This window comes from Oculina patagonica, chromosome 11 (genome assembly GCF_052425735.1).
Source record: "Oculina patagonica isolate OP01 chromosome 11, crgOcupat, whole genome shotgun sequence".
Classification (NCBI taxonomy): Eukaryota; Metazoa; Cnidaria; class Anthozoa; order Scleractinia; family Oculinidae; genus Oculina; species Oculina patagonica.
Window position 1 is genome coordinate 1,342,879 of NC_135768.1, and position 24,077 is coordinate 1,366,955.

The 24,077-nt window shown below is 38.0% G+C and overlaps 2 protein-coding genes across 2 annotated transcripts; one reads left to right on the top strand and one right to left on the bottom strand.

Moving 5' to 3' along the window:
• The first annotated feature begins 3,113 nt into the window (after window positions 1–3,113).
• Window positions 3,114–9,801, top strand: LOC144631204 (adenosine receptor A2b-like). Its single transcript, XM_078489621.1, has 2 exons — window positions 3,114–3,263; window positions 7,171–9,801. Exon 2 carries the CDS (start codon window positions 7,240–7,242, stop codon window positions 8,233–8,235), a length of 996 nt encoding a protein of 331 aa, XP_078345747.1. The 5' UTR covers window positions 3,114–3,263; window positions 7,171–7,239; the 3' UTR covers window positions 8,236–9,801.
• Window positions 9,802–16,619: 6,818 nt separating this feature from the next.
• LOC144631174 (kelch-like protein 41) lies at window positions 16,620–22,079 on the bottom strand. The gene is made up of 5 exons (XM_078489578.1): window positions 21,687–22,079; window positions 19,825–20,114; window positions 18,318–18,730; window positions 17,581–17,733; window positions 16,620–17,062 (listed from the first exon to the last, which is right to left on the bottom strand). The coding sequence occupies exons 1-5, from the start codon at window positions 22,077–22,079 to the stop codon at window positions 16,620–16,622; spliced, it is 1,692 nt and encodes a 563-aa protein (XP_078345704.1).
• Between the last annotated feature and the right edge of the window lie 1,998 nt (window positions 22,080–24,077).

The window sequence follows — 24,077 nt, forward strand, 5'->3', positions numbered from 1 at the left end:
CTTTAGTTCCCGCTGGTTCTGGGCGAAAAATTGGGCTAGCATTTTCGAGTATTTTTTCCTTTTCTCAGTCTTATCCCCGTCCATTCTATACGTCTGGCAGAGTTTCGTGTTGTTTTGAAATTTAGATTGAAATTTTAATCAACAAGATATAACAAGTTTCTTTTACTGTTCCTTTCACAAAAAATTCATTTAAACCTAACGTGGTTAATTTTTGTGTTACGGTTCCAGAATATTCACTAGTTTCTTAATTACCGATCTAAATCTGCATCTTTCCGGTAACTATATAATTAAGTAAAAGAAGGAGATGTAAAAAGCAGACGTTTATAAAGGCTTTTAATACCGACTGACACAGCCGCTGAGTTCAGCTAATAAAATACATAAGCGCATCAAGACTGCTACTTTCGATGCTACTTATCTCATCGAATGCCAGAATCCTTGGCCGTAACAACTGAAGACACAATTTCAGTATAAGGGTAGGTAAATTTTTCTCATTTTAAACTAGAGTAATGAAACGAGTTCGTTGTCAGTTTCTTGCATGCAGTTTTTTTAAAAACTTAAAAGTCGGAAGGGCCTGTTTGTTTCCGTCCCATAACAAATAGTGCAGTTTTATTAATTTTTTCTTAAACAAATACTTGCATCTCGAGCATTTTAAAAAGAGAAAAATATCATGATTAGAAAAATGGTGTTTTGTCAGTCTGACACAGTTAATACTGTTTCACCGACCGTTTCGGAGACACGAAAACACAAAAGGAACATAAGCCCTTAGCCTCCGTTTTCTTAGCTAGCTGTTGTCCTCGAAGACGAATAGAAGGAACAGCCTAGAGTATGAATTGTTGAAATAACCCAACGCTTCTGTAGGACAATTAACCTCTCTCGAAACAGCTGACTGTATGCAGAAACCGGCCAATAGTATAATATTAAGTTTTTGAAATGCATGAAAGTAAGATACACTTTTTTAGTAAATGGCCTTGCTCACCACAAGTATCTCCGTAGCTCAGTGGGTAGAACGCTGTTTAGGAGGTCATGGGTTCGATTCAGTTTGGGACTCAGATTTGTTTCTTTGTCCCGCGCTCGTACTGAATATCGTGATTACGTCTTTCTTATTTCACAATTTCAGTTTGAATAAATTAAAATACATTAATAATCTCCAACGCATCCTTGTACGTGACAAGAAGCACTGATGCAACTACCCACCGGACGCGAAAAAGAACGGAAATTACCGGGGAAAATGTCGTCAAAATCAAGTCCAAAAACGTCCATTCAGTGTTCATGTCCATCAGAAAACACGCAATGGGTGGGTATCTAAAAGAACACCTAATAGGCCATTTCCGAGTTACCCTTTGCCACTGTTTGGAAATGAGTCTACCACGTGCAAAACCATTCATATGAAAATGAGTTTCACCTACAGGTCCATTTTCATGCAAATCAAACTCATTTTCATTTGAATGATTTCGCGCGTAGACTCGTTTTGAAACAGAGGCAAAGGGTAACTCGGAAATAGCCTATTGGTACTGATTTTAGCGGGCACTTAAAACACAAAAATCCAGTTAAAATATGAGTCCAGTTCTAAATCAAATTAGCTATCTTAATTCCCAAAGAAAAACATAATGTCGACGAATTAATTTTAGTCACGAAACCTAAATAAATTTTCCTGATCATAAGAACTGTGCGATTTGCAAGAAGATCAATAGGAGAATGGTATGTTGAATGGCAAGAAAAACTTAGATTTAATTTTGTTTGCTGTACGACTTCCCTGAAGCCCAAAGCTGGTTAAACATTTACTGAAGACAGTAGTGAGCTGAGGTGAAAGTTGAAGGGTGATCAAGTGAACAGGTGTACTTGTCTCTTTTCAGGTCTTCCAATAAACGAGAGACAAGCCTGAGAATCGACATGAAAAATGCCATTATGTTACTAAAGGCGTACACTCTTTTTATATATAAGAACGACTAATTCTCGGCCGAGACCTAACGTTCTTAACGTTTTCGAAGATTTGAGCCTAAAATTTTATTAAAATGTTACGTTTTTATTTTTTTAAAATTTTTTTAAACAAAATGGTATTGCAGGAAATTCATTCCTAACCGATATGTTCACGTTCAATGAGTGATGACAATGTTGGTTACAGGTCAGGGTTTGAAAACAAAAGATTTATTCATTTATTTAGTCATGATATATGCTGGATTTCCACTGACGCGTAATTTTTTACGTGCGTAAAAAAATTAGAAACAATGTATGAACGACTTGCGTAAGCGTGAACGCAAGTCGTTCATACATTGTCTCTAATTTTTTACGCACGTAAACGCACGTAAACGAATACGCGTCAGTGGAAATCCACCTATATACTGGGCACGTTCCTAGGATCCTCTTAAATTTTGGTCTTTTTCCAGCCTCGTTGTTCTTATAAAAAAAAGGGTTTTTTATATAAAAAGTGTGTAGTAATTCAGTGTCACTGATTGGTTCAGTACCAAGAGTAACAACCAATCGGTGACACTACACGGACATCTGTAGAGCTACGTCATCAGTCGGCGGAATTTTGCCGATCAAATCTCAGAGCTTGAGCCCGCCTAGTGCCTCCGGGGGGGACTCCCATATGAATGAGACGGGGATGCTCGTCGTCGCGCTAAGGGGTGTAAATTTCGGATTTTGGTCTCTCTTAGGGTTTTTAGGACAACACGCTGGTATTTTTAGCCGTCAAGGTCTCGTTTAGGGTTAGCCGAAAAAATATAGATACGATATGGGATATTGGAGCACCCCCCCCCCCCCCCCGGGTTAGAGTTCTAGGTCAGAAAGCGTGCGCACGTGCCAGAAATCATTCTATTCAAATTTAACAGGCTCAATTTATAACAATAGGTGGAGGTTGGTCGAATTCTCACTGCAATCGATCATTGCTCGCAATATCATGCATAAAATGTACAACAAAGTTCATTTTATGTGTGGAGCCCCCGCGCCGAATTGAATTCAGTAGGTCAAGCAATTCTAAACATTTTAAATTTGTTTAAATTTTAAAACAGGGTTTCGTTGATATTCAAACAACAACACGTAGGATCGGAGAACTGATAAGTGCTAATACAGGCCACGCACTAAGATATTGAAGTTTTACGTCTTTTCTTTGTTATATTGCTGAATTTTTTATGGCGTTTCGACAATCTGTCCATCAAATATGATGTTCCATCTGTCGTTATTTGTTGCTCAGTCCCATATTTGACGTGTGATGTTTGAGTTCAATCATCTTGTGTTTTCATTTCGGAGATTTCGCTGTTTCGAAGGTGAGTATAATGAATCCTTCCTGTCTTTTACTTTGGACTAAAACTATAGCATCAGGGAGTTTTCCTGGCCACAGATCAGAATCGTTGAACGTATAAATCAGATATTTTAAACGGATTGGTCGTAATTTCGATTTCAAAGGAACCCCCAATGGTTAAAGCTCCGCGTAATGGCTTCATCAAGGATGGCTCTACAATTTGGGATTAGCTCGACACCCTTACTTAGGAAAAACGGCTTGATTTTCTTTCTTTCTTTTTTTGCCTTCAATTTGAATTTCAGTCGTTGAGCTCAGTTTAAAAAAAAACGTAATCAGTTCTGTTTTTTTGCGGGTTGTTATGGCACAAACACTCTGTTTATATTATAGCTCAGTTTAATAATGTTGAATAGGTAAAAAATATAGTTTACGTAGCATGCAAGGCACATTTTAAATTATAAAACAGTGCTCCTGCCGTTGAACTATTTAATCATTTGTTATCTCCTCATTTGATCATAGCAAGTTGCCTTCCTGACTGCGGACTCGGTCATAAAATTCGATCGTGTCGGTTTCGTGTTAAATTTTCCACCTGCCCTAGCAACTGCTGATCGAGTAATTTTTATTTTTAAGACAGGCAAGCATAAGTCAGCATTACTTAGCTAGGTTTCATTAGTAAATTGCTTTCAACATAAACCTTGCAGTAAGGGTTTAGTTTATAAACACGTTTTCAGGTAAGTTAGATAATTAAAAAGGATGAATCATTTGCGTGCTCTTGTGACTGAAGCAAAAGTTTACCATATGTTGTACATCGCTGTTTAGATAGACTCCTTTACTTGCTAGGCGGACTGTTTTAGACATTTCTGTTACATATATTTTTCAACAATTCTGATACCGCTCTAGAAGTAATGTTTGAAACCGTCGACAGAAAATTGAATCAGTTTCAAAATACAGTTAAACCCCGGTAACTCGAACTCTGAAGGGATACGAAAAACAGTTCAAGTAAGCAGGGTTTTCGAGTTAACCGAATAAAAATGACTAAAAAGTGGGTCCAAGGGAAATGGAAGTTAGTTCGAGTTAGCGGGGTTGTTCGAGTTAGCGGGGTTGTTCGAGTTATCCGAGTTCGAGTTACCGGGATTCTACTATAATACTTCGAAGCTATACACAGTGATCTAAGTTTCCGCTGTTTAAAAAGGATCGCCAGATTTATAACTTGTTTTCTGGCTAGCCAAAGCCTAGTTTTAGATAATCCTTTTTAGTTGTTTTTATTATATTTTTTATCATTTTGCCGATACAGGGACCGGAATTCTATGATCATTTAACCAATATTTTACCGATCCATTTCAGTGGGGGATCGTAATTAAAGAAAATTGCAAAATTTGACACGAATGTTTTCCTGTAAATTAAAATTATTTTGATTCTTAATTCGTCGAGATGATGAATCATTCTCAGATTAAGGAATTTGGTTTATGCTTGGCGGTCAGTGTTCTGCTAAAAAAAGGATTTTTAGCTTTATTCTATTTATTCAGTGAAAAACAAAGTCTGCTGACTAAGAAGCAAATGATTGTTGTTCAGCTGTTCCGAAGTCTTCAATAAATAATAAGGCGCGCGATTAAAGAAATTTCCCAAAAAATAATTGAAAAACAAAATCAGAAAAGCTAGCCTTACTCTGTAAAGATTAGTGATATAAAAAACATTTCTTATGCGTGCAACATATTGGAAAATATCACCAGGGCGGATATCCACTTTATCATAATTATAGCACTGCATGAAAACTGTCAGGTCTACAACCGCCCACTTATTAAGAATATTTTACACTGCCTATTTCTTGTCATCCTTTGCATCAATAAAAGTAAATATGAATTTCTTTTGTTTATCAAAAACAAGGTATGTGTTTTAAGGTCTATTACGGGGTTTTTCTCCGGGTTCTCCGGTTTTCCTCTCTCCACAAAAACCAACACTTTTTAAATTCCAATTCGATCGGGAATACACCGCCCCACAAGCTTCAAGCTTTAAACCCAAACGTGTCTAAATAAAGGTTATTTATTTTTTATTTTTTTTTATTTTATTACGGGCGGAGCAACGAAAAAAAAGGAAACAAATTTACCTTTCATTTTTTCGCCGAGATCAAATCAGAATTTAAATAAATTTCGCTACGATGACAAGAAAACAAATACAACAAACTTGTATTGGACAGCAGGAAACATTTTAATAAGAAAAACTAAAACCGATTGGCTTAAAAACACATCTGTGTCAATAGTGTTTGGTTAATATTTCCGTAGGCCTTTGTGGGCGATTTTTGCAAAAACGAAAAATTCATTTCTACTGATTTCCAACATAATTACTATTTCATCTGTTTCATATAAAATCCCAAAAGAAAAATAGCTCAATAACTCAAAACGCGAGCAATTTAAAACTGATTAAAATCGAAAAAAACACTTTGGAAGGAAAGTTAATTAATCATTGTAAAAGGTGTTATTTGTATTTTCAAAGTTTTTCAACCAAACAGTATATTACGCAAATGTTTCTTTGCTTTCCTTTGTTAAAGCGTGTTTTCTTATAACGCTCTCGAACCTCTCGCATAAGCGAACACCATTGGGGCCATAAAAGTGTCCACTAGGAGGGGTGTCCGGCTTAATAGCGGAGGCTCGACTGTGGCCTTATTTTCCTCTATTTTTTTTTAATTTTTAGTGTTATGCATTTCTTACATGTGATAATCTGCGGCGAAATTTTAGTAAAAGTTAAAATATACTCTTGAGCCATTTAACGTCTTTGCGTGTTTCACTGGTTAGTGCGCGACGGCTTAGCAGATAAGGATATTAGAACCTTAGCGTATTTTATGCTCCAAGTAGCATGAATTGTTTGCAGAATGCAAGCAACACAAAAAAATTTGGCTTCGTTTATTTTTACACGAGAGTGTCTACCTTAAGGTAATTCCCTAGAAATAGAACTGCTCATAGATTTCCAACCAAACTTTGCCAGTTGGTTGTGGGAAGTTAAATTTTGAAATAAAAAAGAGGGTCACCGTATTCGTTTAGGAGCAGGAAGACCTTGTATTTACCATAAAATTCCTTACATTTCCTTTGCGAGTACTGGCAAAGTACACTTATGATAATGTATTATTCCGCCATAGAACGTGACCTGTATACATTTTATAGAAATAATTTGATCGCTACTTTCGAACTAAGAGAATCTGACAATGATAGGTCACCGAACTCGTTTACGAGTAAACGATAATTTATCTCTCTCGCGAGCCAAGCCGCATAGAAAAAAGCTGCCATTTTGTTTAAAATTCTGCGCAGTAAGGATGCGCAATGCAATACTAGGGAATCACCTTAAATACAACCTCGATCCAGGGTCTTTCAGTGGCTTTGAATGCCTAAAAGACTCTGGGGACCAGGAAACTTACCATAAAATTCCCAAAATATTAGTCATCAAAACCTTGGCGTTTTTCCCTGCTAATGATTGTAGCCATAACACCATCGTGCTTCTATACTAAACAACTACAAACACGTGCCAAATAATTAATTTTTTATAGAATGTCTGAAAAAATTCATACCGTAAAATTCCGCTTATAAGCCACCCTCCGGTTATAGGCCCATCTACCTGGAAACAGAAAAATACCTCGGATTATAAGCCCCCCCCCCCCCCCCCTCCGGATATAAGCCCTCCTCTGCCGGATGAAAGTACTGAGCACGGCTAAATGCTGTTTTTTATGTTTTTTTTCGATCAACACAGCCGTGGCTCGTTTCGAAACGTTTTTTTATTCCGCTTATAAGCCCTAAGCCCACACAAAACCCCTTACGAAGTTATATAAGCCCAGGGCTTAAAACCGAAATTTTACGGTATATTGCATGTCATCGTTTCTTTTTGCGCCATGCGACGCTTAAGGTCGAAATATATGTATACAACTGACTATAAATTTTAATTTGTTTCAGGGTTTTAACTAACAGACCAATTTCCTGTCGACTACTGAGTAACCTGCGAATAATAATCAGTCACAGGCCATGAGTAACAGCGAGGACTTGGCCCTCATTTCACTATTCTCGATTTTAGAAATAATTTGCTTGACTTTCAACGTACTGGTGTGTGTTGTTCTCTATCGGAGCAAATCACTGAGAATTCCAATGAATAACTTGATTTTTAACTTAGCAATATCCGACATTCTGATTGGCTTGTTTATATTCCCGCGTCACGTGATATTCAGCAAGCCCGCGTTTCAGCACCCTCGGGATATCACAGGAGACTACTTTTGCAAGTTCATTACAGGGAGTGGAATCCTGTGGACAAGTTCCACAGCATCAGGTTTCCTCCTCATCGCCATTGCTGTTGAACGCTATACTTCCATCATGATACAGCATCGAAGCTCGCCCCTAACGACTTCGCGTATCAATGGTATAGTGGCGTTTTGTTGGGTTTCGGCATTCCTGGCGAATTTACCCACGCTTATTGTATTTGCTTACGACGAAGACAGCGATTTTTGCATCGAAATCTGGCCGAGTTGGGTGTCCCCCAAAGCCTATGTCATGTGTATTTTCTTCTCGGGTATAAGCTCGGTCATCGTTATGTACGTTTTGTACTCACAAGTTATCTACACGTTATGGAATCGACAGCGAAGGGCGACGGAGATTTCTCAGGCTGCTAGACTACGTGCAAGGAAGAACATCACCAAGTTGCTTGTTTTGGTGACTTTTATTCACACCATTTGTCGTTTGCCGAATTACACGACTTATTTAATGGTCTATTACGCCCCTACAGTGAGTTACGGCTCTAATACGTACAACTTTACAGTTTTGTTCATTCTACTAAACTCTACTCTGCACCCGTTTATGCTGTGCTGGAACATGCAGGGCTTCAGAAGACCTTTGTTTGTGTTATTCTGCTGTTGCCATGCCAACAGGGTTTTCGCCGAGCCCGAGCCCTCCCATGTGAGTACTAATGAAGCAAGACTATCTGTATTTCAACTTCATGCCAAAGATCAGACCCGGCCACGCACCACCTGATCATGACCCGTACGTATAAGGCGAACGCATACAATTCTCTTTCGTTCGATATCTCTGAGTAACAATTTGACCAGACGTACGGTGTATGTTCCTATTTGGGGACTGCCCCTGATGATCCAATTTCAGGGGAAAATTAACAAATCATATTAATTTATATCAACATATCCTGCGCTTTCAAACCCATTTAAAAATATCAGTCAGCTCTTAAAGCAAACCTCGGCCTTGGCAATTTGTACCAGTGGAACATTAGTTAGTAATGCAGTAACACGGCAGGGGCACCCAACGGAATATTTCATTAAAATATCTGTTCGGAAGACGATTTGAGATCTAGAATTTTCGGAACATGCCTGCCTTTCCTAGGATTTTCGAATATCTAAAAAATGGCATAATTGTTCATTTTTAACGGATTTTTTACTCTAAAAAGGTCACCTAGAATTTTCGGGAGCCTTTCTCTGGCTGGAATTTTCGAAAAGGTAAGTTTTGATCCCTATAACTTTCGGATCACTAGACTTTCAGCTAGGAAATCCGAACAGATAAAAAAATTTTAGGGGATAAAAATATGCCTATATCTACCGTTTAAATACTAAATTATGTTCAACGGTGCTATCTTTAAGTAGTTTTGAACTATATTCTCGATGGGTGCCCCTGACACGGCAGATCTAGATGATCTAGTTTCGAGTAGCTTAGACTACACGGCACAAATTTAAATGCAAAGGACCACTACACACGTCGCAGCAAGTTAATAAGGCACTGTTTATATGTTGGTGCCCTCGTCTGAAGATACACATACTAGACACTTATATAATTTAAGTGTGAATAAAACAAGTTGAAATGCAAGGCGAGTACTACGGTTAGTCGTTCGACTACTTAGCGTTGTTAACCTCGAATTTTTTTGTTAGTCTTCGGAAGACTGCGGATCAACTTCGAAACTATTCAGAAATATTCGGATTAAACATGCTATTTCTGCAGGTCGAAACATTGGATACTCAAAAAGTCTGGAGTACAAGCCTTGCATTTCAATTGTTTTTAATATACAGTATGATGATAACCATTATGCTAATAATCCCTTGTTATAACTGTTGTTAGTAAGAATCAGTGTAGTGAACCGACTTAAATGTGTACAAAACTGATCAGTGTATGTAGACTGACTTAAATGTGTACAAAACTGGTTGGAGACACTGATCTTGACACTGATGACTACGCCTTCTATTTTGAGTAAACTTAAAAGTTAAAATAAACTTAAAAGTAACAGTAACAAGGTATGGACCTCTGTAGACATAAACTAATTAAAAACTAGCTATACAGTATGAATGAAAAAAAGAGAAAACATTTCCATGCTGAAAAAAGCAGCCTTCTGTATGGATTCTCGGATACGTTTCTTTTAAGATCAGTTCTAAAAATCTGTTAGTGAATCTGTTAGTGAATCGCTCCGCCCGAAAGGGGTACCTTTTTCTGGCTTCAGGTATATAAAAGGGTAGGGATTTCACGAGTTTAAGTATATGAAAGGGTATGGAAATCTGTCATTTGGCTATTTAACAAGGCCTTTAATTAAAATATTTCGAACAGACGCAATTTATGGTTGTATTATTTTAATTTATTAAGCGCTACATAAAAATGACAAGAAAACGTCCTATTTTAAGTCCACGCCATGTCTCTTAGGGTGCGTTTCTTTGGGAAAAATCCTAATCCGGATTCTTGATCCAAAAACGGATTTTGCGTTTCTTTACCTGTATCCGAAAATGGATTAATCTTGGATCAATGATCTGAAGAATCCACACTTCGAGTGGATACATCAGATCATATCTGAATCCGGATTTTTAGGATTCATGATCCGTGCGTTTCTTTGGGAAAGGATTCGAAAAAAGTACCTTGGCCCAGCGGTCTTTGCTGTGAAAATACAGGTTCGCTCTTTGTAAACACTGTCATACGGAAAGGTTTAGGCGGTTATTTCGATCAAAATACAAAAATATTTCACGATAAAAGGAAACGGTAGCTTCAGATAGGTATGTAGTATCATTTTAAACGGGATACAGGTTTTCTAGAACAGCCACTGTGTGCCTACGAAAGTCGTATCCTTTTGAAATTGTCACGAGTGAAATTTGCACTGATCATTTCGCAATCATTCTTCGCTCTCAGATGCTTTCTCGCCACATTGTGTTTAACGCTAAAGAAGATTTACTTCGACGTGTGGTTTTTGTAAAAGATTTTGTATGCTTAAATTATTTTAGCTAGGATACATTCGACGAAAAATAAATTTGTGCTGATATTTTATGTTCTGTGCGAAATGTGTTTACGGGGTTGTCATGGCAAAAAATCCGTTTTCGGATTCTTCGTTTCTTTGGGAGCAAAGTATCCGTGTGATCTGAGATCAATAATCCAATTTTGGATTTTCCCAAAGAAACGCACCCTTAGGTATATGAAAGGGGTACCTTTTTTAATTAATCGGGCGTGGCCGATTTAAGGTTTACCCTTTGGTCGTCCTAGAGCGTAGTCTCCTGGCGCGGCCAAAAAGACGGGGATAGCTCGGGGTTGCTACAAAACCGCTACGGGTGACGCATACCGCAATGGTTTTCATTTTAGTTTTGACAGGAAATCGTTGCAGGCACACTTGGTCGACTTTTGGGTTAATGTGTAATCAGGTTTTGTTTTTTTGCTTCGGCGGAAGGACAGAGAAAAAAGCTTACGGTGCAAAGTACAGTATGGGGCCCAGTTCTCGGCCACTTTTGACGTAAACTTGTATTTCTTACCTCAGAAGAACCGCAGGAACTTGAAATTTCTCCCAGAGCTAGCTACATTATTCAGCTTTTTGGTGTAAAGCTATCGACCGGTCAAAATTAATTTGCCCGAGCAATAATAAAAATAAAAGCTCCATTTGTGGGCCCAGTTCTCGGCCACCTTGGCCCAGTTCTCGGCCACTTTTGACGTAAACTTGTATTTCTTACCTCAGAAGAACCGCAGGAACTTGAAATTTCTCCCAGAGCTAGCTACATTATTCAGCTTTTTGGTGTAAAGCTATCGACCGGTCAAAAATTAATTTGCCCGAGCAATAATAAAAATAAAAGCTCCATTTGTGGGCCCAGTTCTCGGCCACCTTGGCCCAGTTCTCAGCCACTAAAAAGCTTGTGCGTAATTATCTGTAAAAAAATGCTCAATTAATTTTCACAGTCATAAAATCACTCTGTAAACCTATTTATACTATATCGATCCCAAATTATTTTTATGATGCTTTGTTTTACTTTAGAAAAGAAGGATTTTAACGCGCCTAGTTGCCTATGTGCAGGTTCTGGCAAAACCGCATTGTGTGACCCGTGCATTTAGATGGTTTATTTTGCAGTGAAAAGGTCTTGAAATATTTAGGTGTTGTAGAAATAATAGACAAGACAAGAGTCAGCTCAAAACTTAGAGATAAGATTAAACTTTATTTTTAAAACATTTATTTCTTTCATTCTGGCAGCAGCAGATGAAATTATATTAAAAACCAAGCGCTAAGCTGTGATAGCGAGCAGGGTGGCCGAGAACTGGCAAATACGCAAACGTCGCAAGAAAAAATTTCGAAGTAAATTAAGACCAAAAAATACAACGGTTCAACGAAAAGTTAACTAAAGCAGAAAGCTGAATTATTCTACGTTTCACATGCCAAAAATTAGCTCGTATGGTGGGGGCTTTTGGATAAAATACGAATTTAACTACATCCATGAATTTGGAGCCGTAAACAAACAACTACCTCCGCGTAAACTCGACGTGTGAGCTTTCTATATCGAATTGAACGATCAAACTCAAGATACTTAAAGCACATGAATCAGTCTATCGTTTGAAGGAAATACCTTTTCTTTTTGATTCAACTGGGGTGTGAAAAGACGCGTTAAACACAAAAGTGGCCGAGAACTGGACCCGGCCGAGAACTGGGCCGATATATTCACCATTGTGAAATTGCACTTACTTTGACAAGTTAAAGTTATTTTTGTAAATGAAAAAGGTAACGTCATTGATGTCACGCAGTGTTTTTTTTTAGCAAACTAGATGGTTTGCTGGTTTCTGACTATGAATGGGGGTGTGATCTTGCGGTATATTTTTTGAGCCTGACTCCGCCGTAAAACTTTTTTTTTATTTAGGAAGAACTGTGTCGATTTTCATTTCGAACAATTGGTCGTCAAGTCGTTTGTCACAAAGAGTAGAATGTTTGTACAGCATGTTTTGGAATTATTTTAGATTTGGTTAGTAAGACGCTTCTGAAGACCTGAGCAAAACATTGGGAATGTACAGTATTAATAGGAACTTGAATGGAATTTTTCACAAGTTGGATAAAGGTATCAACTGAAAAAAATGGAATTCAAAATGAGAACTTGGATTTTGTTGTAATTAAATTTTATCGCGGATTGGATGCATAATATCACGGCTTTGAAAGTCTTCAAATAATTAGAAAGGTTCCTTTCTTCCTTTTGATCTTATTGTTATTTTCATGTATTGATTATTCGAAAGTGGTTTTCGTTGATACGAAAAAAAAAACGGGTTTTCACTGAATTGCTTGAAGTATTTTTAGACGTGATAATATTGGCTTAATCAAATTACATTGTGCACGAAATATTTGTTATTCTTTTGTCTTGAAACTTTGAGGAAATTGAAATTTTTGTTTGACAGTAGTGTATGAAAGGCATTTTATAGAACTGAATAAAAAATAAGAAACATTGATAAAGGTTATTTCAAAGATTTATTTTGCCTGATTTTGAAGGGTTTCAGGAGTTTTAAAGAGTGCTGGTAAACGGCTGTATGTTGTTTGTGATTACGGATCTTATTTAGTTTCGAACGCTCTAATTTTTGAAAGGTTAAAACAGGTTAAAACCGGGCGGTTTCATGAGTTTTTTGGGTAGAAAGGTACGGTGGTGGTAAAAAAAAATGTTTAGAAAGGAATGACTGTAGTAGCACGTAAGTCGGAGGTTTGCGTGAGTCACGGGGTATAGTATGCGTGAGCTGGATTTCCGGCGTCATAACGGCATGTTTTGTTTACTGAAAGATACACTCGACGTTTAGTTAGCTTAGTCGGCTTGGGAAACTATTTTAAAAATGAATGTTGTAATAGTTAATTAATAGTAATCTAGAATTAACCCACTCTCGATTGGAGTCTGTTCTGGATTCGCGCTACCTTTTCGCCGCGAAGGAATTTTGTAAAATTTCGCTAGTGGAAAGAGGTACTGTAAGAACAGTATCAATAACTCAAAAGGAGGAACTTCTTTGTAGCTCTGAATTAAGACGTATGATAAAATTTTAGAATAAGAAACTTTCGATATATGGTTTTCATATTGTTTTTGTCAATTTCCTTTTGTGGCAGATTTTTTGAGAATCAGCTTTTCTTTCGTGTGATGACAGACACAGGACAGAACGAGAGGTGGATGAGAAAGATGCCGAAGATGAATAGGCACCGAAAAACGACAAGAACCGTCAAGGACTTATCTTTAGAGGGCGGGGAGTTTTGGCATACTGTATTTCGAGGACTGGACTGGACTAGTAAAACGCGGACTAGTAAAACGCGGACTTGTAAAACGCGGACTAGTATAACGCGGACTAGTAAAACGCGGACTTGTAAAAGGCGGACTAGTAAAACGCGGACTAGTAAAACGCGGACTTGTAAAACGAGGACTAGTAAAACGCGGACTTGTAAAACGCGGACTTGTAAAACGAGGGCTTGTTAAGCACGGACTTGTAGAACGCGGACACTAAACGGAAACTAAACGGTTTAGCGAGCGAAACAATTTGTGTTTGAAGCTCTTGTGTGTTTCTTCGACGGCATATTTCTAGCTTTTTTGAGCACTCTATGGTCTGTTTTAGCGTGGAGATGTTTTTGCAGTATAGCACATGTTCGTTCTGCAAACCCCTACTAAAACAACGGGATTGATGCTATGAGTTGTGTGCATATGTTTCTTTCTTTCCACTACTTGACGTCTGTTGAGTGCAGTCGTTTGTATTGCTCGCACGAGGTAGAACGGGGCCCGTCCAGAAATCAACAGTCAATCGTAAATAAAGGTGACGGGCCTACACGACTCCTACGTTCGTGACATTGGAATATTTGCCGTTAAATGTTTAAGTTCGGTCTTTCGACCTTATTTGCTTCTGACTTCTTTCTGAGGGTACTGTTTTAATTTGGGGGCAGTATGTGGTAAATAAAGGTGACGGGCCTACACGACTCCTACGTTCGTGACATTAGAACATTTGCCGTTATATGTTCAAATTCGGTCTTTCGACCTTATTTGCTTCTGACTTCTTTCTGAGGTTACTGTTTTTTTGAGACATTATGTATTGAAGAGAGCCGTAAGATGATTGTGGCCAAGGAATTCGAAGTGTCTAGAGGCGTTTTACAAGTCCGCGTTTTACTAGTCCAGTCCAGTCTACAAGTTAAAGAAACATCAAGACCACCCCACTGTGAATTGCCATAGCACAGACAAAATTATAGTCAATATCTTATGTGTTTTTAAGAGAATTACATAAGAACCAAGGCATGTCTTGTCTTGCCTTACATTGACATGCAATAATTTGGAAATACTAAGCTCGTAACAGTTTAAGACAGAATCCATCAGGAATTTGAGTAACATTAATTTTAGTTACGCAAAAATTGAGCACCAGAATAATTTAAATCCTTGTGTTCTTTCATACCTTGTTAAAGGCTTGACATGTGATAACACCAACATAACACCAACAACAGTTCTTCATCAGTGGGGATTGAAGAAAAAAATGGAAACATCATCACACAGTTGACCCCCATGCAAAAACACTCCAGGATGTCACGGGACTGTTTGGTGTCCGTCTGCCAATTTCTAACTTCAAATTCCAATGTTAAATTCACATTAAATTTTCAATATTTCTTAGTTGTCTAAATTTTACTAATTCTTTTAAAAAAACTATCACCTGCCAAACATCCCCAAAAATCACTCAAAAAATTACAAAATACCGCAATACATAGATACATGGGATGAGTGAAGTTTCCTTGTATTCCTTGAAACACCAACAAGATATTTCCGTTTAAGGTGGCTGATAATGGGTTTCAGTATTTCCCAGTCCTTATACTTTGGTTCAGTACTAAAAGCCTTCATCAATTGCTATTACAGTAATGGTATGAAACAAATGTTCAATCATTCATCAACAAGTTGTGATCATTTTCTTGACAATAGTAGTTCCCCGGTAAACAGTTGTAGTACTGTCCCATCAAAGTGCAATGCCTGGAAAATACCGAAAAGCACACGACCTTCAGGTGAAACCGCACCTTACAGTATTACCAATACACTGCACTTTGCTAAGTCTTAAAACTTTACATTGTCTAGTCGTCTACTTCAATCGTTTATTTGTATTGTGTGAGATACATTTATAAATTGAAACCATCATGTCATTAAGTAATAATGCAATCTCGACAACGTTCTAGATATTATATTATGCACACTAATACAGCTCATGCAAGCCCTGTGACTTACACAAACACAGTCGGACTGAGTGCTACTTAAGTAACTGCTTCGTGGTTTCTGCTGTACTGAACCCTGCCTTTCAAGGCAAAGCGCCCGATTTTAAGCTTCTCAAGCTTCTCAATGTTCTTGTTTCAGTTAACGGTATACGAAAGGGGTACAATTTCTGTCAAAAATGGTATATAAAAGGGTAAGGGGTTAGAATTTGGGGCGGAGCCTCCCCGTATAATTCTTTTTTGAGTACGCCCCCCCCCCCCCCGGAGCAAGTCACAGGTTACCTGTTCAATAGGCCTTTTGCACAAAAAACGGTCACGTGGTACAAGATTAGCTATGCTGGATAGCAAACTTATTTTTATTAACGCACTGGGACATCCAAAACAAACAAAAGTTAAGCTTGACTCTTGTTTTGAAACTGCTTTTGTTTTGGACACTGGCACAGCGTGAAAACATAACTTTACCGTGATGTAAAGCTCAAATAAAGCTGGTGTAAATTTGGAATTTATTCAGCTATACACTGACTTTACATTTTTTAAAGCTGACCTTTATCCCAGCTTTACTCTCAAGTACAAAGGCAGATAAAGAGACTCCTTTACACCAACTTTAAATCACATTTACACACGGTAGTGTAAAGCTTGGTTTAACCACCTTTAACAACATTTAATTGATGGTGTAAAGTTGGATAACCAACTTTACACCAGATTTAACCACCTTTAATTTAATGTAAATCCCAATTTTCGTGCTGTGTGGATTTTGTACCATATGACACTTTTTGTAACACTCTTTTATTCGCATTTAAGCCGCATTCAAGACTCGATAAACTTTCTGCGCCATTTTACGCGCACGTGTTATGTTTCCAACGACAAATTCTATCCCATAATACTTGTCACATGCAGGCACAGGCAGCCTAACAGATGCTACACTTTCATGCAAAGTGCTCATTCAGTTCAGCGGAGGATAAACTAAACAGTTCACAGAGTAAGTATTGTCGCTCACTCTTCCCACAATGCGCCACTGCTCGTTCAAATAATCATAACACTCGATCGAATTCACCCCGCGTCCACCAAAACAATAGATCTTGTTCTCGTAAACCACGTGACCAAATTCACTTCTGCTGTCGTTTAAATAAGCTGGGCTAGACACCCATCGGTCTTCTTTAGGAAGATAAGCCTCCATGCTTTTTAGACTATGGCGGTCACACCGTCCTCCAAATACAAAAATACTTCCGGCCCATGAAGCCACTCCCATACTGAAGCGAGGCTCTTGAGGGCCTGTTAGCTCTTTCCATTTTTGAGATCTTATGTGAAAGCATTCCATTGTGTCCAGCAGTCCATCGTCGTTGAGACCTCCCACAACGTAAATCTTACGGCCTAAAACGACGACACCTTAAAAAATTGGAAAGTATATGTTTTCATACGGTTTTAGGATTCTTGTTAAGTTCTGTTTGTTTCGGCAGTTTTTAGTACATAACCATAAAAGTTTACTTGGTTTATTTATTGAACCAGTGAACAAACGAGTGATGAGAGTGAACAAGAGAACGAAAAAACGAGCGAACGAACGAAAGTACAAATGACTAAAAGAACGAGAGAACAAACGAACGAAAGTTCAAACGAACGTCGACCGACCGATCGATCGATCGAACGAACGAACGAACGAACGAACGAACGAACGAACGAACGAACGAACGAACGAACGAACGAACGAACGAACGAACGAACGAACGAACGAACGAACGAACGAACGAACGAACGAACGAACGAACAAAGGAACGAACAAAAGACAAACGAACGAAAGAACGAATGAATAAAGTAACGAAACAACGAACAACCCGGCAAAAGAGCGAGCGAACGAAACTACGAACGGGCGAACCAACGAAAAAAGGAAAGAAGAAAATTAATTTCACCTGTACATCTACGAGGCCTTATCATCTCAGGCAAGGTACTCCACAGCCCAAGCCGTACATCAAACTTATGTGCAGCCAAATCATCAGGCTTGCCTCCAAATACATAGATGTTGTGTTTATCAGAACACACACCGGCCTCTCGGACAGATCGACCTAAAAAGGAAAGAATACTGTCGAGTGATGGTCTACAGATATTTATAAATTGATATATTATAGTGTACTAGCTAAAATCTTCTAAGTTTAAACTCTATCTGGGTACCATAGAAATGAAGCCATAAAACGTCAAAAACTTTGCGCGAAACCACTCGCCTAATGGCTTGTGGTTCTACTTGACTTTTGAAGATTTTATGGCGTCATTTCGATGGTTTTAATTATAAGAGTGCAGATCACAATCTTGTCCCCAGAGGCCGCGATCCTTCTAGACTGTGCCAGGGATCGAAACCTCTGGGCTAATCTGAAAGCCCGCCACAAAGGCGACCGAATCTGATTGGCTGTTGAAAACTTGTTCGTTTCATCTGTTTCATCGCAATCTCCGGCGCACACGCAAAATCAAATTGGAACCAGGATTTCCTGGTTCCGGTTTTGGGTTAGCCCTGCTGAGCCGTTGAGTTTCCCAACCGCTGGTCAAGGAGAAAACAGGCTCTGGCAACGAGATTGTGCAAATCATGGAGAAACGTGGTCCATTTGTACTCCTTGGCCTACAGTATACTAGTTAGTTCCATTCACATGCATGTTACCTTCGCCAACCCAAGTCCATTTTCTTGTCACTGGATTAAATCTGCTCACCGCCATCTTGGAGACAACGTACAGCTCATCCTGCACAATAACTGCACAGCGGTAATTATCATCTTTGCCAACTGAATCAGATGACGCGAGCTCAGGGCAAGGTACGCATGCGCGCTGTTCCTCGTCGAACTTGTCAAACCGGTTTGTTTTCATGTTGAACAGGTAGACTATCTTGCGAGAATTTCGTGGTGTACCCAGGTCTTTGTTTTCTTGTGATAGTCGCCTGGTTGTAAGGGCTTCTTCCACATCTGAGCGGCATTTTCCTTCACCTTCAACGAGCTCAGGAACTACTCGCGTTTTGAGAAATTTTGTGCTGATTTGACGAAATCTAATGGTTTTTAAAACCACGTCCAGATCTTGATCCCTAAAGGTTAATTTTAAAGCAGAAATCAGTTTATTTGCTTGGAGTTTTGAATAAGGACCCGGTTGCATGAAGAAACTTAAGTTTAAGTGGGATTTTATGGGAAACACAATGCCGGTGAGAAAAATTCCCTTGGAACGTTAACACAGAGAACAGTTGCACAAAATCTCACTTAATCTTAATTTGCTTTATGCAACTGGGCCCTGAATCTTACGAAATATGCTTAAGTGTAAATCATGTAAATTCTTTATTTTTGTGGCATGAAGGAAAACTCCATCTTTTAAATCTTAGCCAGAAAGAAAACAGTAAAGAATGGCAATTTTTTTAAAAATGACAGCTATTGTGGTGCACAGCTTGTTCTTACTCAAGCTTAGTTTGTGGGTAGAACTCTAGCATACCACGTGCACCCTTCAAATAAAAGCTATTGAGCAGTACTTTCATGTGGTACTGTTTATTATGCTGTACAAGCTGGCTCTAACTTTTAAGTCTGTGGATGAAACCCTAGTGTGTAACCCTTCAAATAAAAGCTATCGAGCAGTACTTTCATGTGGTACTCTTTATTATGTTGTACAAGGTGGTTCTAACTTGTAAGTCTGTGGATGAAACACTAGTGTGTGACCACTGAAATGAAAGCTATTCAGCAGTACTTTCATGTGGTTTTCTTTATTTTGCTGTACAAGGTGCAGGCGCGGATCCAGATCGATTTCCATCCTTTTACGGAAATCGGTCAAATTTTCAAGTGTATTTATTTACAAATAAATATTTTTAGCGTTTATTATGTTAAAGTCTAAACATCCAAAAAACAACTAATTTGTTATCATCCTGTCCGAAAATACCCGGAAATGGCACTTAAGGGAGTCAAAATATAACTTTTTTTTTGTCGGAGGAACATGTTCCCGGGCCTGGAGTCTCGCGCTTTCGCCGCTTCTGTTATCGGGAAACGGTCATCATTTTTCCTGGAGCCGCGCCTGAGGTGGTTCTTACTTTTAAGTCTGTTGATGAAACCTTAGTGTGTAACCATTCAAATGAAAGCTACCGAGCAGTACTTTCATGTGGTCCTACTACTATTGTACAAGGTGGTTTGGATTCTTACTCACCTTCTCTCTGGATCATGCTTGTACCATTTCCACACCGCTTCATATACCCTGTCCTCTCTCCTAACCTTCAGATTATTGCTTCCTAGTAGAGAAGTTATCTGAGGTGCTGTTAGTTTGACAAAGTCCTCCTCGTTGGCGACTTGCAGGAAGTTCCACTGTATGTATTCCATTGCCTTCTGTTTTAGCTGCTCAAGGTCAAGTGTTTCAGCTAACTGAAGAAACTCGATACAGTTCTTTGTTCTTAGGTGGTCGATAGTGAAGCGCTCGCAAGCAATATTAGCCTCTTCGAGCTAAAGCCGAGTGTAGCAAAAAGAAATAAAAAATAAGATGACTAATGTCTTTAAATATGTGCCAGTTTGGAGCTGTGCATTCTATTCAGCTTTAATTTTCATTTGGGACTTGTTTTTGTGCTAGACTATCGTGGAAAAACACATTAACGCTAAACTATTAATATTTACACCATGGCAGAAAACTGGGCTTGCGAAAACGGGCACTGTTCTGTAACACAGAGTTGTAACAACGCTTTTTTTAAACACCAAACAAATTTTTAAATACGTGTTTTGGTATGACTTATGCCATCTTCAGTTTACTGAATATTTGAAATCGTTAGGATACATATATTTATATTCCCAAGCTACAAATACAAAAACAGAAATAGATGCCGCTAAGAAGTTGTTTGGATTTAAAATGTTAAAAACGTTACGCTGGTTTGAAAACATGTCTAAAAGTGAGGAAAAGATCGAATTAAACTCTGGGGATAACTAACGTTGGGATACAAAAAAGGTATCCCAACGTTTCGACTGAAACTTCAGCCATCATCAGTGGTAAAAATGAGAAGAAAATTGTTTATAAAATCACGTAGAGTACAAAGAAATTATGCAAATAAAGTTAATCAGGTCTTGTCAAGTAAAGCTAAAGCCAAATACTCGTGTTTAAAGATGAATTCCAGTCCGTACTGCGCAATCTCGGCTGCAATGTTTATGTGAGCCCACACGAAAGGAATGTTTACAAGCAAAACTAAACATTCCGCGACAAACTTACCTTTTTCTTCATTATTAACGCCAGATATCCTTGCAGAACAAATAATAACAAGTAGAAGAACCTTGACGCTATTTCAAACCGACGTTTCAGCTCATCGGAAATTCTTGAACGAAACGAACTGTAATGGCGGACTAATAAACTTCATGTATGCTGTCACCGAAGTGTAATGTTTAGAGTTGTAAAAAAAAATACTTTTGATATTGTCAATGAGTTTTAAGTCGGCAGGTGACCTACAACCAAATATTTCAGTGTTTCGCTTTCACTGGTAACATCATTAATTTTACAGTACAATACTGAAAGCGGCGCCAGAAAGAGTTACCTAATCACTGGAACAATACAATTCCATGCAACATTCGCGATTTAAGCCAATCAAATGTCGACTGAAAACAATATAATTTAGTTAAACTTGTTTGCTTGTGATTAATTCAAGGTTTCCTTTTTTACTGTTAATGAGGTTTCACACGCTGGGTGTTGGCAGTAAAAACAGACTGATTTACCAGACGCAGACTATGTTTCGAAAAAACACGTGTCGGATTTAACAAAGTGTCGGAAAACAATGAATTAAAAACCCGTCCAAGAATATATTCTCCATCAGAGTTTTGATTTGATTTGATTTGATTCATGAAATTGCTTACAAGTTACAAAATTAATTAACGTTTCTTTTTCTATTTATGAAAAACAACCTTGCTACCTCCTGTGAAACTGCTGTGAATACATACTACCCTGCTGGTTAGACCGCATTTGTGCGTTTCAGCATTTCAGTATTTTACATTTTAAGTTTCCTAAGCTAAGAAAAAAAGAACAGCGAAATTAATGCTTACCTTCAAATAGGACAGTAGTTGCAATAACTTCATCATGTGATTAGCATTCAAAGCCAATTTCCCCTCATACAAAAAATTCAGAATATTCAGTACAATCGACTTATCAAAATGCTCTGGGATTTCTAGTTTATCGAACTGTTGTTTTCTTTCACTTTCCTTTCGTGCCGCCGCAAGTTTTTCGCGGAAGAGAGGGCAAGTTCCCGCCAAAACTACACGATGCGCGGGAAAACGCTGGCTCCCGCTACAGACGTACACGTCACAGAGTTCTTCCTTCGCACGCAAGTCTTGAAAAATCTGAAAGGCTCTGTCGTTGTGAATGTCAGATAAGAAAATAGTTTCATTAGCCACTACTGTTTGTGTCGAAGGAGTTAAATAATATTGCCTTGAAGACATCTCGAAGTTGGACTTGTGTGCGGATGATTATGAAAAAACAGAAATAGTTAGCTTTGTGTTTTGTTATTTGTAATTTGTAACTACGGGTCTTCACATAAAATTTGCATCATCTAATTAGGAACATAATTTATAGGTTACCCTTAAAATTCTATAAGAGTGTTCAAACAACAATTTCTCATTACAATATCAGATACACAACAAGCAGATAAGTGATGAGAATAAACAAATTCATCAGGTACGGAAAATTTATCGATGTACCACGAATTTCTCAAAACTAACATTACAAAGAATGCATGGGAATTATTTACGAGAATTTATATTTTAATCTTAGCAATAATTAAGCAATTAACGCTTTATGAACAAAATTTCGTACAACAGATGAAACTGGCATACGTGGGTGAAGAAAGGAATCGAAGAAAGTGTTAATGGACACAATTAACAACTTTTTTGTTCTATTGTAATAGAACTGTACGTGTGGTACTTGCTGTAAATGAGAAGATTTAATTAAAGTTGACTTTTCGCATTGTCATGTTCTTAACAGTAGTTACAATTGTTTTCCTTTTGCCCTTGGAAAAAGATCTTTTCTTATCGTAATTTTATCAGTTAAAAATAGCTGAAACATTTTAAGGTTACGTTGTCAAGGTTTAATGCGCAAAGTATAGGCCTCGTTGAATCTCTATAATGTCTACCGTAAAAAACACTAAATGGAACACTATTTAAATTAAAATACTAAGGCAAGGGTAGCAATAAAATAGCATAAAAATACTAACAAACCAGTGACCTTCTAAATTATTTGTAAATTAGAATACAAATATTTTTTCGCATTGTGATAATCTTAACAGTAATAACAATCGTTTTGTTTTTGTCCGCGGAAACAGATCTTTTCTAGCAGAAAGAATCGCTAAAAACTATTACAATATAAACACGAACAAAGAAAGTGTAAATGAACACAATTTTTTTGTGTACATTTTGTACAAAGCATACACTTTGTCAAAACAAAGTGTACAGAATGAGTGAGCTAAACATAAGTGAAGAAAACGCACTGATAAAACAAAACAAACTGAGCTAAGGCAAATTTTATTGATGTACCACTGACTCATTTTTTGGTGCCACAAGTGCGTCGCAACACCTAGCATGCGATCTCTAAGCTATTCAAAAACATCGTTTTTTTGGTTTTTGCTCGTTTGTATGTTTGTTTGTCCGCGTTTAATTCGTTTCTTGTTGTTATTGTTGTTGTTTTTTCAATAACGTTGATTCTGTTAGGAATGGTTTTATCTTCTATAAGTCCACAAAGCAGTTTGACGCAAGCGAGAAAATAATTATTGCTAAATCGAAATAGCAGAGAGTTATAAAAAATTTTATTAGTTTTATTTGGCTAAGTAACTTTTGCCTTGTTACGGGCCTCAAATTGGACGGCCGTTGCACGCAAAATTACTGAAGGTATACCTTCCGTTATTAACCTTGTAAACTCGTTCCCATGAAATACGGATCCAATATTTTATCTGGCCGTTCAGTTTATATCCCGAGCGCTCGGTCCATAACTTACGATACAGACCATGCACCAGGGTGACAAAGCGTTTAATTTCATAGTGAAAATACGCACCAATGTGGTTGCGTCCAAAGCCAGGAATCTCTCCGAGAGAAGTTTTTAAAATTAGTTGAAACAATCGATAGTGAGCAGACAATCCAATGAAATAATCGCACCTAAAAAGCCATTCAGTGCGTGGCCGCAAACGTTAAAAATTTAAATTGCAAATTATACATCATGTGATGAAACTTTTGCAGTCGCGCTTCGGTACTACGTTTATCGTCTCCGTTCTGAAAGCTCAACTTGCAAGAAATCTACCTTTGTCCTCGACCATTGCTACATAAGTGTATCAAGCTTCGGTATGGGTTAGTGTCCGCCTTACGTCTGGAACTGTTAGCTAGGGAACACGAATATCTGTACGTACAACAAGCATAAAGAACGTTACTTCACTTCTGAAGTAGTCTTGTAAA